General features: G+C 41.0%; 1 protein-coding gene across 1 annotated transcript; it reads right to left on the bottom strand.

The window, feature by feature from the left end:
- Positions 1–11,999: 11,999 nt before the first annotated feature.
- Positions 12,000–17,206, bottom strand: PYM1 (PYM homolog 1, exon junction complex associated factor). Its single transcript, XM_015814753.2, has 3 exons — positions 17,158–17,206; positions 14,401–14,494; positions 12,000–12,939 (listed from the first exon to the last, which is right to left on the bottom strand). Exons 1-3 carry the CDS (start codon positions 17,186–17,188, stop codon positions 12,429–12,431), a joined length of 636 nt encoding a protein of 211 aa, XP_015670239.1. The 5' UTR covers positions 17,189–17,206; the 3' UTR covers positions 12,000–12,428.
- Positions 17,207–17,947: the final 741 nt, after the last annotated feature.

Here is a 17,947-nt window from a genome sequence, read left to right as displayed (position 1 = left end):
TCATGTGACTGTGGAGATGCTGCAATGGTTATAAGTGTGAAAAATGGTCATAAGTCATTTTTTCAGGGCCATTGTAACTTTGAATGGTCACTAAACAAATGGTTGTAAGTCAGGGACTACTTGAAAATAAGAGTGCTGGTACGTATTTGAGAGAGGGAGAGATGATCGTCAGACAATCCTGGGAAATATTAGGCTGGCATATTCATAGCTCAGCATGTGTGTATGTGGGTGTGCTTCTGATATGTGAATATGGGGTGAATGAAAGCACATGCCTAGAGAGAGATTTTGTTTTAATTTCACTTTTCCCCCAGCATAAGCAGATGTACATCCTGGGAGTGAATCATTCAAGGCTAGAGAGGAAATCTCTATCGCATAAAGTTATCAAAGGAAACCTCACTTTTCCAGCTAAGATCTTATTTCTCATTCAATCATACTTTCCTTATTTAATGGGAAGGATGTGGGTGATCTAACTGGTGCATTGGCCAGGACAGCAGAGAGATGGGGAGCCAAAATCTCCTCCCTAACTATAGGATATGCCAAAGGCCAAAATGCATCTGATTGCAAAGCTTCCAGTTCAGGAACAAATGCTTGAATGTTTTATAACTGTAAAGAAGAAAGGAACTCATGCCTCACACTTGTCATGCACACCCAAGTTCTGTTATGTTGAAATCTCCCCTTCTTCACACTCTTTACACTTACTAGGGACAAGCAGAGGAGAAGGAAAACAAGGATGGGATATCACTTCCAAGGGAGGCTAGAGCTACAGCCTGATTACCAGGAGGAACAGGGACAAATGCGGCAGATGATGCCTGAGAACAGGAATTTCCCAAATGTTGGATTCTGCTGATGCACTTGGAACTCTGCAAGAGTATAGCAATAGCAATACCACTTAGACTTATATACCACTTCACAGTGCTTTACAGCCCCTCTCTAAGCGGTTTACAGACTCAGCATATTGGCCCTAACAATCTGGGTCCTCATTTTACTGACCTCAGAAGGATGGAAGGCTGAGTCAACCTTGAGCTGATCAGGCTTGAACTCCTGACTGTGGGCAGAGTTAGCCTGCAATACTGCATTCTAACCACCACGCTACCAGGGCTGATAAGTAATTCTTATTCCAAAAGATGGGAAGATTTTCATTCAAAAATGGCTATTCTGGTGGTAAGCATAGCATCATTGATCACAGTAGCAAACTTGTAATGGAGAATCAGTTTGCACCTTGCAAAATAGGATCAGTCTGAACCTCAAAACACAAAACTATTCATCCATTCCCCATCTGCTCCGCTTTCACCATGCCTTCATGGCACATTTTTCCCCCTTATCTCCTCCAAACCATTGTTGTTCTGGAAATTTGTCCTGGCTGTTCATCCATGAAAGAAATTCTTGAGTTGATCCGAGCCAGTTTTTCCAATGACGACAGGACAGTTGCTTAAAGCAAAGGTCATGGAGAGCATGACAAAGTCACAGCCATTGAAGGTCTCTAGGGAGTGACTGCTTGAAGTGGTTACTTTTATAGAGAAGTCTTCGTATTGTTCCTAGAAAATGCACAAAACTCAGCCTGCCTTCTAAGGATTACTGAGAAGCAGTTCCAGAGAGGAAAACCTGGCTTGATTCTCTGTGCGGGTTTTTTTTTTTTTTTGCAGTCTTTACCTTTTGTGAGTGAAGATGGTGACCTTGGAGGGTGGAGGGGTTTGCATGAGGAGATCTATTATTGGAATGAGCAACTTGTCCTAGCTAGAGGGGATTTTCTTAATAAGATGCTGATACCTGCCAATGTCACCTATGTAAGGAATGTCTTTGTCAGTTTCAGTCTAGGAGGTGTTAAAAAGCTTAAGCAAGCTTTCATTTTACTTCCTGGGGTTAAAGGTGACATGGGGAGGAGCTCTGGCCTTCCTACACTCCTCTAGGGACAGCAAAATCAAACTACAAGTAGTCCTTGATTTACAATCTTTCGCTTAGTGACTGTTTGAAATTACAATGGCACTGAAAAAAGTGACTTATGACCATTTTTCACAGTTATGACCATTGCAGCATCCCCATGGTCACATGATCAAAATTCATATGCTTGGCAGCTGGCTCATATTTATGATGGTTGCAGTGTTCTGAGGGGGGTCATGTGATCACCTTTGGCGACCTTCTGACAAGCAAGTTCAGAGGCGAAGCCCGATCATTTATAACAATTATGTTACTAATATAACAACTGCAGTGAATCACTTAACAGCTGTGGCAAGAAAGATTGTAAAATGGGGCAAAACTCACTTAACAACTGTCTTGCTTAGCAACAGAAATTTTGGGCTCAATTGTGGTCATAAGTTGTGGACTATAATTCTCCCCAACACAGGGAAAGAACACAAGCACTCCTGACTTTGCTGACACATGTGGCATGGTCATGCCTATTATGTGTCATTGCCTGCCCATGCAGGCCCTAGTCTAGTCCCCCTCCAGTTACATGTTCCTCTTCTGGAACATGTAACTGGAGAAAGAAAGAAATGGTTGTTTTTGTTGTGTAGTCAAAAAAACTACACCTCCCAAAGTCTTAGTTCTTACTGGAACATCTTGTTTGTGAGGAAGAGCAGCCAACGCAGAGCAGGCAGAATAGAACAAATTCTGGAGGCTGCAATAGAACGGAAGCCCTCTCTCTCATGCAGGCCCTTCCCTTCCCTTCCCAACTTATCCCAAACCTACCCTTACCACTACATCCTTCTCCTACTTAGTCCTCTCCAGACCTGATTTCCAAATGCCACAATGAGATTTGCATCTGTACTGGAAAAATCATGTCTCTTTAGATCTTCTGCAGAAGAGAGGGATCTGTTGCGTAGCCTGACAGCTTGCTTTCTTACTTCTCTGGAGAAAAAAACCACTTTTTGGGAGGACCACAGGCAACCACAGAGAGGAACACATTTCCAACTATGCTCAATCACGCAAAAGTCTTGTTTTCCAAGTGACCAGGAGCACCCTTTCTGCAAATTGACATATACCATCAAGTTCCAATGAACAGACAAGGTTTCTTCCAGCAAATATGGGTGTGAAGGACCCCTTTTTGTTTCTGCAGTCCATTTTGCTAGGAGTCATCCTCAGAGCTTAACTGGATGCTGCAAAAGTAGATGATGCTTAAACTCATCCTGTGAAAGTAATCCTCCTGGAAATGTGATGTTGATTAGTGTCTCCTGTTTTGAATGAATTTGTTGAGGGTGGGTGGAACCGCACATAGATGATCAGAAGGTTAGGAGAAATTTATGACCACAGATGAACTCAAAATTTCTGTTGCTAAGCAAGTCAGTTTAAGTGAGTTTTGCCCCATTTTACGACCTTTCTTGCCACAGTTGTTAAGTGAGTCAGTGGAGTTGTTAAGTTAGTAACACAGTTGTTAAGTGAATCTGGCTTCCCCATTGACTTTGCTTGTCAGAAGGTCTCAAAAGGTGATCCCATGACCCCGGGACACTGCAGCCATTGTAAATATGAACCAATTGCGAAGCATCTGAATTTTGATCATGTGACTGTGGGAATGCTGCAATGGTATTGAAAAATGGCCAGAAGTCACTTTTCAGTGCCATTGTAACTTACTGTAGAATGGTCACTAAACAAATGGTTGTAAGTCAAGGACTATCTGTATTGAATGCCTTTATTTGGACAAGCTGATGCAGCAAGAACCTCCCAAAATATGAAAAATATTAGTTATCCGCATTTGCATAAATATGAACCAACCGCCAAGCATCTGAATTCTGATCACATGACCACAGAGATGCCGCAATAGTTGTAAGTGTGAAAAAAACAATCATGTCACTTTTTCCAGTGCCCTTGTAACTTTGAACTGTGAATACACGAATGGATGTAAGCAGCGGTGGGATTCAAATATGTGAACCACCAGTTCTCTGGGTGGATGCCGCTTCCAGAAGTCCACTCTGGGCCTTGGCAACAAAAAATTAGCTACCGGTTTTGCCGAAGTGGTGCAAACCGGCTGAACCCCACCACTGGTTGTAAGTCAAGGATACCTGTATAAGGATATTATTATTATTTAAATTTATATACCGCCCTATCTCCCTTACGGGACTCAGGGTGGTGAACAGGCAATAATAAAAATCACAGTAAATATTACATAAAAGCCTGCTCTAAAATATGAAACCCCTAACAAAACCCAATCAAAATGTACGGTATTTCTCTCTCTTGCCTTTGGGAGTGAGCTGCTCCATTTCTTTTTCTTATCAGATACATCCTGAGTTCTTTTCCTATGATTGCAGCAATCATCCTTTGGACAGATCAGAAGTTTGTTGGCATGAGGAAGGGTTAGTCATGTCCCATTCACCATGGAAATGTCCACCCCGTATTCATTTGCCTTGTCCTTGCCAGCCACAAACATTTTAATTAGTCACAGGCATTATTGCTTACAAATACTGTTGCTAATACACACACACTCAAGCACTCAGAAATCAAAAAGCCCTGCAAATCGTTAACCTTTGTGAATTCATAGCAGCACATCTGGAATGCATTAGCCTTTCCAAAAGAACTGAGCTGAACACAAAGCAGAGGACTTACTGACTTCGGGAGGCCCTTCGTCAGAAGGGCTGTTTTACCTCACTGAAAATTCCTTTCCCTTGCAAAGGAGGTAAGCAAAGTTACTAGTCTACAAGTAGTTTGACTCCTTAGTCCACCCACACAGGCCTTTGTTAAGTCATTTGTGGCACGCTGAATGGCCTGAATGGAGGGGAGATGAAGACTTTCTCTGAAAGACTTCGTCTTTTCTTTATCATTTCTTCACATTTACATTTATATTCTTTTATCATTTCATCATTTCTTTACAGAGCAGTTGGGGGCGTTTCTCATCTAGGAACTTATTTTTGAGGGGTTGTAGCAGTTTGTTTACTCTGCTTTGAGAAGTCACTGACTACCAGTGAACATTGTGCGATAACGAATCCTGCATTGCATAACAGATGTGAAGGATGTTGCATTGGTCTGAGAGCACACACATGTTGTCAAGTAACTTTCAACTCGTTGCTGAAACTTTTAAGTAAATTGGACAACGGCAGCTCTCTCTGGATATTCTCAGTCATCCAGGTCATGGTTGTCCCAAAGGTGCTTTTTCATGAGGCAGCTGGACTTTTTTTTTTTCTTTGAAGATGTTTCGCTTCTCATCCAAGAAGCGGCTTCTTCAGATTCCTGGATGAGAAGCGAAATGTCCTCAAAGAGAAAAAAAAGGAAGTCCACTTGTCTTGTGAAAAAGCACCTTTGGGACAATAGCAGCTAAACTCAAAAAGCTGGTAATGGCTTTTGAATCTACTGAAATATGTTCAGAGAAAGGGACCAAGGGTGGGAATATTTCAGGGTTGTTTTTTTTAAAAAAAAAACAAATTAGGCCCACCAGGCGTCATTGTAGGATTATGACTTTAGATTTCTGTTCTTTCCCTTTTCCCCTACTAGTTCCGTCCATCTACGATGTTGCTAATTCTCGCCACAAGGAAAATACATACGTATCTTCCCTTTCAAAGTTTGCACTGTGCATCAACTTTACAAGTGACTATTGCAAGGCGAAAGAAACTATGCGTTCCTTTGAAATGAAGCCGATCAGGAATCTCAAAGAGAGTAAAACAAAAGAGGAAGGAATAATGTAGTGAAGGCACTTAATGCATAAAAGGAACTATGGCGAATAAAGGGGAGGCTTTCTAAACTTCTACGTATAGTTTGTGTGTATGTTGTGCACTTACCATAGCTGAATTAATCGTTTTTCCAGTTCAATTTTCTCAGAGTTCCCATGATGCTTTGAAATACAACCTAATCACACAGACTGAGTTTGTGTATTAGGTTGAAATATGTTGATTAAGAATGTCATAGAGTCAAACTAGAAGAATGGCTTAAGAACATAATAGTATAATATTATTCTATTATATAATTATAATTATAATAGAACATAGTATCATTTCCAAGTTGTATTCTAGACTAAAGGCTTAGCTGGGATTTCCTGGGGTTTATACATTATGTTAAAGCATGGTTTGTTGCACCCTGATTTATTAAATGTCACAAATTGGTTTAGCATGTCCAGACAATATGCTAAACCAAAATCAAATAAATTGCACAGTGCTCTACTATGATATTTAAAATCAATGCAATGTTCATTCGCATGCAACAGATATACAGTATTTCTGCATTTGATTCCTTCAAACTCAGCAATGAAAAACATGAGGCATGGACAAAAGATGAGAATAAACTCCCAGAGTGGGTTTAACAACGGGGGCAAGAAAGGTCATAAAACGGGGCAAAATTCTAACAACTGTCCTGCTTAGCAATGGAAAACCTAGGCTCAGCTGCAGTCGTAAATCAGGGACTATCTGTACTCTATTAGAGAAAGTGGCAGGTTATAACAATCTTTGATATTTTCGATTGGTAGAAATAATGGGGTTCAGAGGAATTTATCTCCTTGGATAAGGGCAGCTTTCTCTACAACAGGGGTCCCCAACCCCCGGGCCGTGGACCGGTACCGGGCCGCAACGTGCCAGCAACCGGTCTGCACAAACAAGCAAAGCTCCATCCGTGGGATGCAGGGAGCACACAAAACCACGCCCCCTCCGGTCCACGGAAAAACCTCTCTCCATGGAATCGGTCCCTGGTGCCCAAAAGGTTGGGGACCTCTGCTCTATCTGCTGGTAGCCTTCTGGCTGGGAGTTCTCCTGTCAATCCAGGAATTGTCACACCACAGAAAGTCAACAAGATCCTTTCATGTTAGCCACTTGGAATCAGATGAGTTGATTGTGTCATAAGAGTGAAGACAATATCATTGCAAAGCTGGGTTGGCACTTCCTCAAAGAAATGTGTTCAGTTAATCCTTTACGTAGCTGAAACTAAAATAAAATCGACCAACTTAGCATTTTGTGTTTGTGTTGTTATACAGCTTTCACCATCTCCATGCAATACAAGACTTACTCAGCTACAGATCTTAATATTAAAATTAAGGAAATAGCATGACAATATATTATTCAGATATGTATTCTGACCAAACTTACGTTTTTAGTTCTCGTAGCCACCTTTTTTAGACAAAAAGTAGCAACTGATGATCAAAACTGTTCATCATGACTGAACAGAAACTTGGACCCTAGATCTGGCCTGCTAACCACTGAACTATACTGCATTTGAGAACAGATTGGGGACCACACTTGTAGCATTTGTTGATTTAGCACCATGCTTATATACATATTAGATGAGCCTTTGAATACAATATGGTTATGATTAGGGGGTTCCTTGGTTGTCTCTGAGCTTGCTTGTTTTCTTGCAGACAGCTCATTACCGAAGCTAGATAACATCATGATGATGTTACCTAATTTGGGTAATGAAACGTCTGCAAGAAAACAACCAAATTCAGAGAGTGCCAAGGAACCCTCATTTTGACCTCGAGCTACAAATATTCTCCTTTCTAGTTATAATTGAATTGAAAATTGAATAAACTTGAGGTTAATTATTGCCTCCAAGCAAGCATAAGATTTTAATCCTCCTTTCCCTATTGAAGAATCTCTTCTCAGGAACTGCAGGTTTTACTGGGGGGAAATTTCTGACTGACATCAAAGGAGGATTTCTTCTACAAAAACAATGTTGCTGGTGAATATTGAGATTGGAATGATAACTAATACATTAAGAAGTGGCCCTGGTTTAGGAAGGATGGCTTAGGACTTTAAATTGGTGGATTTGCTAAACTGATCATTGTCCAATACAAACACAAGTATCTTTGGACCAATAGTCAATAGCTTTAACAAGCCTACATCCTGACTAGATTTACACATTGCACTAACCTATGATTTTTTTAAAAACTGTGACATATTTGGCTAAATTCACATATTAAGCCAAACATCACCGTATATAAGTTACAATCGCTGGGTTTATACATTCTATCAAACTTCCCACTGTTCTAAAATCTCATTTCTGCTTAACTGAAATGTGTGATTTTGTTTCTGATAGATGCTCTTTTTATCTGGAAATACAGATGATAAAGAATCTTTGTCCCAATGAATTTTGCAGATAAATTTCAACACTTTCAAAATAAAATAGAGGTGTATTTGGTCAGCAGAGGATCCTGCAAAGACTAATTAGCTAACAGTTTTAATACTTGTAATTGTGACATTTGGAGGATGCATGCCACCCAACAATGGAGTGGAGTGGAGTGGAGTGGAAGAGAATATAGAATAGAATAGAATAGAATAGAATAGAATAGAATAGGTTCTTTATTGGCCAAGTGTGATTGGACACGCTAGGAATTTGTTTCTGATGCATATACAAGTATGTAATAAAAAAAGTATACTTGGGAATCTACTTTTTTTCTAAACGTTAAGGCCTACACCATGTATTAACTGATTTTCGAAATTCAGATGACAACTCTTATTTATCATTTGATTTGATATGCTTTCCTTGGCATTTATGTGATCTTACTTATTGACAGGTGGGAGAATCAAACTCTGAAGCAAATGCAAATGAAAACAGATGATGAAATAAGCAAAATGTTTGCCGTCAACAATTGCAGAATGGACTTCCCCACTTCACATATTGAAAAATTTCACCCAACACGTAAAAGTAAACTTCTTCAGGTTGCAAGACTTGACTTTATTTTTCAACCAAAATCTGTAAGCCTGTCAACTTGTGCTTTTGAGTTACAGAATTTTGACTCACCCACCCCCCTGCCACAAAGGACTCCAAGTCAAAAGGATAGTGAGCTTCTTGAAAGAAAGGTTAAAAACCACAAGGGGAACATTCAAAAGTTACCCTATGTTTAAAATTACTTGGCAAGGAGCACAGTCGAGGTAAAGGAAAATAGAGTTCATCAGAGACCAAGGAAAATAGATCATAGAATTGTAAGAATAATCACCAGGACGACTCCTGGAAGTTTCGTCTAGGAGGGACTACAGTTTTCATTAACATGCATTTCACCAAACCTATCAGCCACCTTCTGCTCCTACCGTAGTATAAATTAGAGAAAGGTACAAACCTTGTCGTGAGGGAAACAATGGGAGGGTAACAACAGCAGCAGCTGTGTTTTTGATGTCTCCCTAAGCTTCTCCAGGTGATCCTTTAATCTTTCTGTGTAAAACAAAAAGACAGCTGGGTAAACAGCAGATAAAGGATATTTGGGAACCATGTGGTTTTCTCCAATTCATTTTCACCACAAGAAGTGATGTTCCTGACTATTGGCTACAATAGTTGGATGATAGTTGGAACCCATCCTTGCTAGAAGGGGTCCTGTTCCTCACATCCTCCCTAGTAGAGGCAGTACTATCCCGAGTCCTCATCTGTCCAATGAGTGGCTCCCTGGAAAGCAAAACTAGTTTTCCAAGTGATGCAGTTATTCTTTTACTCTCAGCCATGAGCTCAGTGACCTGCATCTAAGGATTAGAGCAGGGGTGTCAAACTGCCAGCCCAGGGGCCAGATGCGTCATGGCGAAACTGCGCCCACCCCATTGCCAGCAATGGCAAAAAAGTCGCGTTATGTCGTGACACATCATGTGACGTTGCGAGTTTGACACCCCTGGATTAGAGGAATATGGGAAAATCAGTCTGGGATGGGATCTAGGTTAGTTATATATGAATGCCTTAGCCAGGCATGTTGGCCTAAAAAGGGACCTATAAATATGTCATTCAATATATGGGGTAGTGTGTGTGTGTGTGTGTGTGTGTGCGCGCGCGCGCGCTACCCTGGGGGATGTGTTTTTGCTAGTCCATCTAAAGCAGAGGTATCCAAGCTTTGCAACTTTCAGATCCTTGGACTTCAACTCCCAGGATTCCCCAGCCAGCCATGCTGAATGGCTGGCTGGGGAATTTTGGGTATTGAAGTCCACAGGTCTGAAAGTTGCCAAGGTTGGATGCCCCTGATCTAAAGGCATATTAGCATGTGTGTGAAGTCGTGGCTTCAAGAACAAAATTTTATATATATATATGAAGTAGCTAAGCATACAAAATTGCCCTTTTAGCACCACCTGCTGGACAAAAGTAACAAAACCCCTAATCCAGCATTGGCCAATGTTAATATCCTTTGTTTTCACACAGTTGTAGGAGCAGCTGCTGCTGGGTTCCCCCCCTCCCCACTCCCACCCCCGTTCCTGAACAGGAGGTGCAATCTGACACCAATGTTACCTTCCACTAACAAAAGGCATTCAGTGTACACACTATTTCTTGACACTAACTTTGAACTACAGCGCTGATTTCATGGCTGAAACTTTAGCCTAATTTTTTTTTAACTCCCTTGCTCCTTTCCCCTCTTCTGCCTTTGGCAATTTCAGTGTAACTCAGTAGTACCTGGAAAGCCTCAATTCTTGCTCAGAGACTGAGTCAGAGATCGCACTTTGCTCAGGCCAACATGCTAGGGGGTAGTTAAGGGACAGAAAGAAAAAAATATCTCTCAATTTAAATTAGAAGTATGAAATTAAATTTTGTTTTCTCACACCGAATAGACATTTCAGCTGGGGCACACGAAAGTTCCTCTGATCTCTGACATTGATGAAAATATATTTAGCATATTAGCATAGCTAGACATAATATGATTAAGATACAGTTTCTTTTCCATAACCAGTAAGATACCACATACTGTAGGGTCCTCTGCAGCCTCAACTCTTTGTCTCTCTCTGTGTGTATAAAACCACACATTTTTTAAAAAAAAATTTTCTTCCAACTAAGTTACTCAATTTCAGCTTCCTGCCACGAGAGGTGGAATATATATAAAAAATGGCAGTTTAAGCCACAATGGCATCTGTGAGGAAAACTAGAAAGAGGGAGTGTTGTGTGTCACCTTGAGTTGCTTGGTGAAAGGCATGATATCAATCAGTACATAAATAAATAACACAGTTTCAGCATCAAAGAACATCTCACAAGGAAAAAAGAAAGAAACAGATTTTTTTTTGTCCTGGCCATGTCTATAACACAGTTATTCATATTCTACACAACTGCTCTTTTCTTTGTAGACTTTATTGCTACCACTCCTGTAGCTTCTGATCACCCCAGGACTGGTCATTTCCTCCCTTAAAATTTGGTCCTCACTATGTTTTAAGTGAACCTATTCTCAGAATTGGTCTTAGGCTGTGGAAGTTCATGAACACTTTTCTAATACAGAAATGAGAGAGAGAGGGAGAGAGGGAGAGAAAATTTAGTTATCTTGGCTAAGAAACTCGTGGACTTTTATTCAAATTGAAGATACCTCTGTTTATTTTGCCTTTCTTTTCACTTTTCCCCAAATTTAAATTTCCTGTTATATGAAAGTGATAAAAACTGTGCCTACTACGCCGAGGATGATCACATCATATCCATACATTTATTATCGATTCTATTTCTAACAATCCCTTACATGAAACACGGGGACCAGATTCACACAAAACATCCAGCTCTTAGTTAACCAAACACAATTGCTATGTCCAGGGAAACTTTATCTGGGATGCGAAAACTCTGGAAAACGATTAGAGGGCAACGATTAGATTAATCTCTTTTACTGCCACTTGGCAGTCAAGCAGATTTGCTGTTCAGATATAACTAAGGAAATAAATTGGGCTACTTAAATTTGATAGTCTGGATCACACAACGTAAGACAAGGTCCAGGTTTGCAACAAACCGCATTACGAATCATTCCATTTTAGCCTCAGGTGGCATGTTATGCAACCCCAGCCTGGAAGCTGCCTTTGCTAAACCAGAACACAGTGAGATCAACATTGTTAAGATCGATTGATAGTGGCCCCCCCAAGGCTTCAAGGTTTTTTTCCAATCTGAAGATAATTGGGATCAGACTTCAGAACATCTGCGTATAAAACATATTCTCCATCACTGAGTTACTCTCCCTTTTGCCTTTTTCACATCTATCACAAACCGCTTTTGACACTGCCTGCGTCCACCAGCCAAAGGGAAGCCTATAAAATTGCTAATATCATACAGAAGACTTTTTTTTAAAAAAAAAAATGTGTATTGGGGGGGGGGAACACAGATGTCCTAGAGTCAGAAGTCACTACTGCAATTTTTATTATTGCATCCCTTTTCCAAAATGAGGAGGAAGAGAAGATGGAAGGCCGTGTGACTGTTACAGAGAACGTGAAAATGTTGAATATAATACAGTGGCAGGAAGAAAAGACAGACTGCTCCCCCTGCTCAGGTGCCTCTGAAAGTCAGCCCCTCTGTGCCAAATGACATTTCAGCTACCTGCCTGAAACAGGAATGGAGGTGGGAAGGGGAGGAAGAAACTAGAAAGAAGTAGGTGGCAAACCCGTTGTCCTTAAAGAGGTCCTAGATAGCTAACACATCAACAGCTGGGAGAAATACTTTTAAAAATTCAGACAGCATCAACATAAAATAAAATAATGATACAAAGGGGAAGCCTGAAGACATCACCATCTTCTGGTCTTTTTTGTTGCACCGTTCTGAGAATGTTTCCCCGGGGACGGTTTGTTCCTACACACACTAGGTCCAGTTGATATTCCAACCCTTTACAAATCCAGTTCCAGGTCCTCAAGTTCCTCTTCCAAAGCTTTCCGTCGAGCCAGCTTCTCTAACTGCTCTTTGGTCGGCTGCTTGATCTCCCCAGAGTCAATCCGCGCCTGCAGCTCCTCCACCTGCCGTAGTTTCTTTTTCAGATTTTTAATTTTCTTGTTTTTCTCTAAGATGGCAGTGGCGGACACATCCCTGCTGCCAGCAGAGGCTCTTGGGTTGGCATCAGACACAGCCAGCTTACCATCCCCACAGCTGCTTGGTGTCACTGACAAGGTTGTTTTCTCTAAAGACTGAATCAGGTCATCGGCATCTTGATCCCCTTTTTCCTGTTGCTGTTTCCTCTTCTCCTTCCGTTTGAGATTCCTCTTAGCGGTCTTGGACAGCCCCGTCTCGCCACCCTCAGGTCCCTTTGACGTTTGCCGGGCCACAGGTGTGTGAACTTCTGGATTCAAGCCTGGAGGTAATTCTGGCTTGCTTTTAAAGAACTTCACATATTTATTCTCATACCTACGTGAAATAAAAGAGGATGTGGTGTTAAAGACAGACCATGTTTCCTTCGGAAGTTCAAGGCAGTACAAACCAGAAAGTTATCTTCACTTTCTGATCTAAAAAGACAATGGCTATGCAGTATTCCCATTCAAAGGCAGAAAGGTGCTGAAATGCATGCAGGGGAAATGCACAAAGCACCTGTCTTGAGCTCCTTAAATAAAACAATTTTTTCTGGGATCATGCTGCAATTGCAAAGGACCATTATCCAAACCTGGGAAAAATGGCAGCTGCTTTAAGGAGATGTAGACAGGTGCTGCATCAGCCTCCCAGACCCTCTGACTTCCTTTTTTGCCTTTAAATTTGCCTTTAACATAGTTCCACAAAATGTCCCAATGCCCTGTGGTTTCTTGCTTCCTGCTGCTTCAGATTACAAGTAAATGAAAATACTTTAGCCAAGCACTGAATCTTTCTTGCTGCTGACTGATCAACAGACATTCTTATAGGACACTCTTTATGCCATTCTGAAGAAGCCTTCCCAGACTGCTGCCCTCCAAGCTATAAATATCGTTATTACTGTTACAATCCTGGGAGAAGCATTGTCAACTGTTTAGAACTACTCATAATCCTACTGTACTGTAACTATACAATGCAATGTGAGCTTGGTTTTCTGTTCACATTGAAGTCATAGTCCTGCCTAGTTCTAAAGCAAGGGTGGAGAACTATGACTCCTTTATGACCTGTGGACTTCAACTCCCAGAATTCCTGAGCCAGTCAGTAGCTGGGATCTTAAAAAAAATAATCTAAAAGCATTAAATGCTTAGTGAGAATTCCGAGCTTTTCCTATCAAAAGCAGACCAGGTTCCTTCAGATCTGAGGCCACATCACTAATGAAAACTGTTTTTTTCAAGGATATCATTCCAAAAACTGAAGAAGGTGATGGAAGGAGTCTGTGTGTATGTCTCCTGGCAATGTCATAGCCCTGTTTTTTGCTTTCTTGCCCTCCTACCCCAAGAAGCCAGTCTTGTGCCACCTTAAAGACTAATATAATTTCTAAACAAATGAGTTTTCATGAACTACAGTCTGCTTCAGCAAATGCAGGGAGCATCACATATACACAACTAATACAAGAGGAGGAAAAAGACTATACAAAAATAACATTGCATGCATCAGATAAGATAGTCTGTGATCTAGGGCAATCATGCTTACAGCCTAAGTCAGGGGTAGGCAACCTTGGCTCTTTTTATGACTCGTGGACTTCAACTCCCAGAATTCCTGAGCCAGCATGGCTCAGCTTGAAAACCTCTCCCTTTCCCCTCAGCGTGGCTGGCTCAGGAATTCTGGGAGTTGAAGTCCACGGGTCATAAAAGAGCCAAGGTTGCCTACCCCTGGCCTAAGTTGTTACAAGAGTTTTTATTTTTGCTTGTGTGGCTACTTCTCTGTACATATTCACAAGAGGACCACGGCGAGGATCAGACTTACACTGGCACTTCTTCTTGGGGAACATAGCCTTCTTTCACCCGTCTTTGTTTTCTCCAGGTACCATCTGGACGCTGTGTGGATGCAATGTATTTTCCTGAAATATGGATTGGTTATTTTAGTTTGTGAAGGAAACTGCTATCAATCAGTCAGTCAGTCAGTCAATCAATCAGTCATATTTTCCTGAGTGATCATTAGCAATTTCAAGTGTTTTAAAAGAATTGCGAAAAATTCCTCTGCAAAACAGAAAAAAGATGTGCACAAACCCAGGCAGCCATTCAAATTCCACAAGAACCCAAACTCAACTAATCATAAAAATATAACCCGTTAGTTTATTTAGCGTAGGACATGTCACAAATGGACTAGCAATATATATCAATATTTTATCTAAATTAGTAAAACACAATAAAATATGTTTAAAAGATCTATGTTCAAATACTAATGTTTAGTCCGTTTAACCATCAAAGGGCAGAATTGTTTGAAAAAAAAATCCAGATAGTGGACCGGTATATGCCCTCAACTTACAGCCAGTCACGACATGATCTACAGTTTGATGTAGGATTCCACAGTCAAATTCAGGGGAGGATCCTATGCCCCATTTTATACAATGAGTCCCGGCTGTCACTATGTGAAATGTGAATCCTATTCAGGATTGTCCACTGCTGGTGTGGTAGTACAAAGCCTGGCAACCTTTCCTGTGGGGTCATTTATATGTCTTCCTACATTTAGGCGCTCAGTGACCCATTTGGCTTTTCCATTGGGAATCGGTGTCAAAATTGTTGGGCAGATGTTGTGCAAGTGCCAGTGGAGACTTCTTGGATTTGAATCTTCCTGCTGATGAATGAGGAAGGTTGGGTTGCACCAGTAGGAATGAGTTGACCCTGGTTAATGTCTGGAAGGGAAACCACTGACCACCAAGAAATACTAAGGCTTTGGATTAGACAAAGAAGTAAAAAAAACCCTGCTTTTAGCAAAAAATAATGGCAAACCATTTTGGTACTTTTGGGGTTTCCATGATGTCGTGAGGAATTGAGGAACTAACACAAAGGAGATTTTTTTATATTTTTATATGAAAGATAGAGATATAAAGAAATGAAAGTAAAATGCCTCTTTTTACAGGGCAACACTTAATACTTCCAAAATGTTCCTGTCAGTGATCCTGTAAGTTAGCTCAGGATTCTCATAAGAAAAGATACAATGGCAGATGTGCAGCATATGATCATATGCAAGACAATTAATGCATAACACGCATGACAAATTAAAACTACCATAAAGATAACAGATACATACAAAAATCACTAATATTTTCAGAGGCAGTAAGGCTACACTGCTTCCTTAAACCAACTGCAGCAATTTATGAAGGAGGCTTGAATTCAAATCTCTAGTTCAGACACAAAGCTCACATTGTGACTTTGGTCAATTTCTCTCTTAATTTAATCCATCACATAAGACTATCCTGAAGAAAAAAAATCATAAACAAAGTTTTTATATTGAAAAGGCAGTATTAAAGAGACTCTTCTATTATATATGGTTTTGACCAAAAAGTCTAGGAGGATTATCCTGAAGCTTGACTGGTCAAGGGGAGAAAAGTCCAGAAATTTTAATCTCTTCAAAAATTCTACACAACTGTTAGTTATTCCAAGACACAGGTTACAAGGGAAGAAACCAATAACATCTGCAATCCAAAAATGGATGAAAATTCACTTAAAAAGAGAACAGTGAGCTTAAGACCCAAATTAGATATTTAGCATGTTCAAGCTATGCATACAGAATTGTAGATGCTCAACCTATGGGGGGGAAAAAAGCAAAATTAGTGAAAGGACTTCCTTAGAAATTTTACTGTATTATTTTATTAGGAATTATTATTAGGCTAATTGAAGTTTTTAAAAATCATTGAAATCTTTTAACCAACAAATGCTTCTTTTATCAGGCAACTTCATTATGAGAAAAAGTGGGGAAGAAATAAAAATAGATTATAGAGCCGTATCTGCACCAGGTCACGTTGTTGGTTCCCATCACTGATATAATTCGATTTAGATACCTAAATCCCCTAAACTTGACTAATTTTATTTAGATACCATTTTTAGATACCGCTAATTAGATACCCGTTTGATTTAGATACCATTTCCCCCTAAACCTGATTTCTTCGGATATATTGGACTGCAGCCCTCAGCTTTTCTAAACTGGTTGAGGATGATGGGAATTGGCCCAATACTTCTACAACAGCTTCCATGGGTACATGTATGCATATACAATGAAGTCATAGTCCTAGCCTAAAAACTTTATTTAGAATTAGACGCCCTCCGAGGTAACAGTCCCACGACAATTCCTGGGATACGGCACATCAAACCCCGTAGGGGCTGCTCTCTGCTATCACGCACGTGGGAAAGCGAAGAAGGGGAAACCTGCGTGCCTCGCACCTGCCATGGGGTTCACTTCCCGCGGACGCGAAGAGAGGTGCCTTGCTGCAAGGGGCGTGGCGCCAGAAGGCGAGTCCGGAAAGGGGCGGGGCCCAGCGGCAAGGAGAACAGGCAGTCCAGAGAGAAGGGAGGGACGCCCTCGAGGAGGGGGCGTGGCGTAAGAGCGGGACGGACAAGCGAGGATGGAGATGGGGAGGAACCTCGCTTCGAATAGAACCGAGGATGGAGCGGCCGGGCGCGAAGGGGAGGCGGGTGGCCGAATTGGAGGGAGTCAGGGGAAGAAAAAGTTTGGCACTCGAAATTACGTCCCCCACATGCCAACCGCAGCTCCCCCACTCACCGGTTTCATCAGTAACATAGGGAGTCGCCATCTTGGAAACGCGACCCACTTCCGGTCGCATTCCCCCCTCCCCCGGATGTGGCGCGAAGGGGAGGAGAAGACGAATGCTCCCGCGGCCATTTTGTCCAGGAGCGGAACTGCTTTTGTGCTTCCTTTTCGTTTTTGGGCTCTCGGTGTCCGCTGCCTAGCCATCTGGGAGGATCTCTCCAACAGTTCTGCGTACAAAAAATAAAATTAAAAATGTTTTGAACCTCGAAGCCAACTTACTTAACTTCCAAGTGTCTCTCTGAGGTTGGTCAGTGGCATTCATTCACTGCATTCTCTTGTTTATCTAGCAAATAATGCACCCCAAAGAAGGATTCCACCTGTTTATAGCAATGCAGCACAGCTTTCTTTCCCGATTTTATTTTAAGTGCTTTTCCTGATCTTGCAAATCCTGTTCTGTAAGCATCTGGAACAAAGCATTTGCTAAAGTTGTTTTATCTTACGAATCTGACTGACGCCAATTCTTGTAGTTAATGTATGCTTCAGTATATTATGGGACTCTAGAAAACTAAATAAATTACAGTATAACTTTAACCATGGATAAGTAGGTTACAAATTTACCCAATGTCTTAGAATAATGCTGGAAAATGTTAACCACAAATACAAATAACAAAGAGATCAAGAAGCTGAAGGCTGAAAACATTGACTTCTATTATAATTGTTTATCCCTCAGAACAGTTATCCAGATCCAGAAAGTTAAGACTAAGCAGGTAAATTTGCTGAACTATAATTAAGATAATATGAT

This window comes from Protobothrops mucrosquamatus, unplaced genomic scaffold (assembly GCF_001527695.2).
Source record: "Protobothrops mucrosquamatus isolate PMUCROS unplaced genomic scaffold, P.Mucros_1.0 scaffold280, whole genome shotgun sequence".
Classification (NCBI taxonomy): domain Eukaryota; kingdom Metazoa; phylum Chordata; class Lepidosauria; order Squamata; family Viperidae; genus Protobothrops; species Protobothrops mucrosquamatus.
Note: the sequence above shows the minus strand (reverse complement) of the source record. Positions and strands in the feature narration are given on the sequence as shown.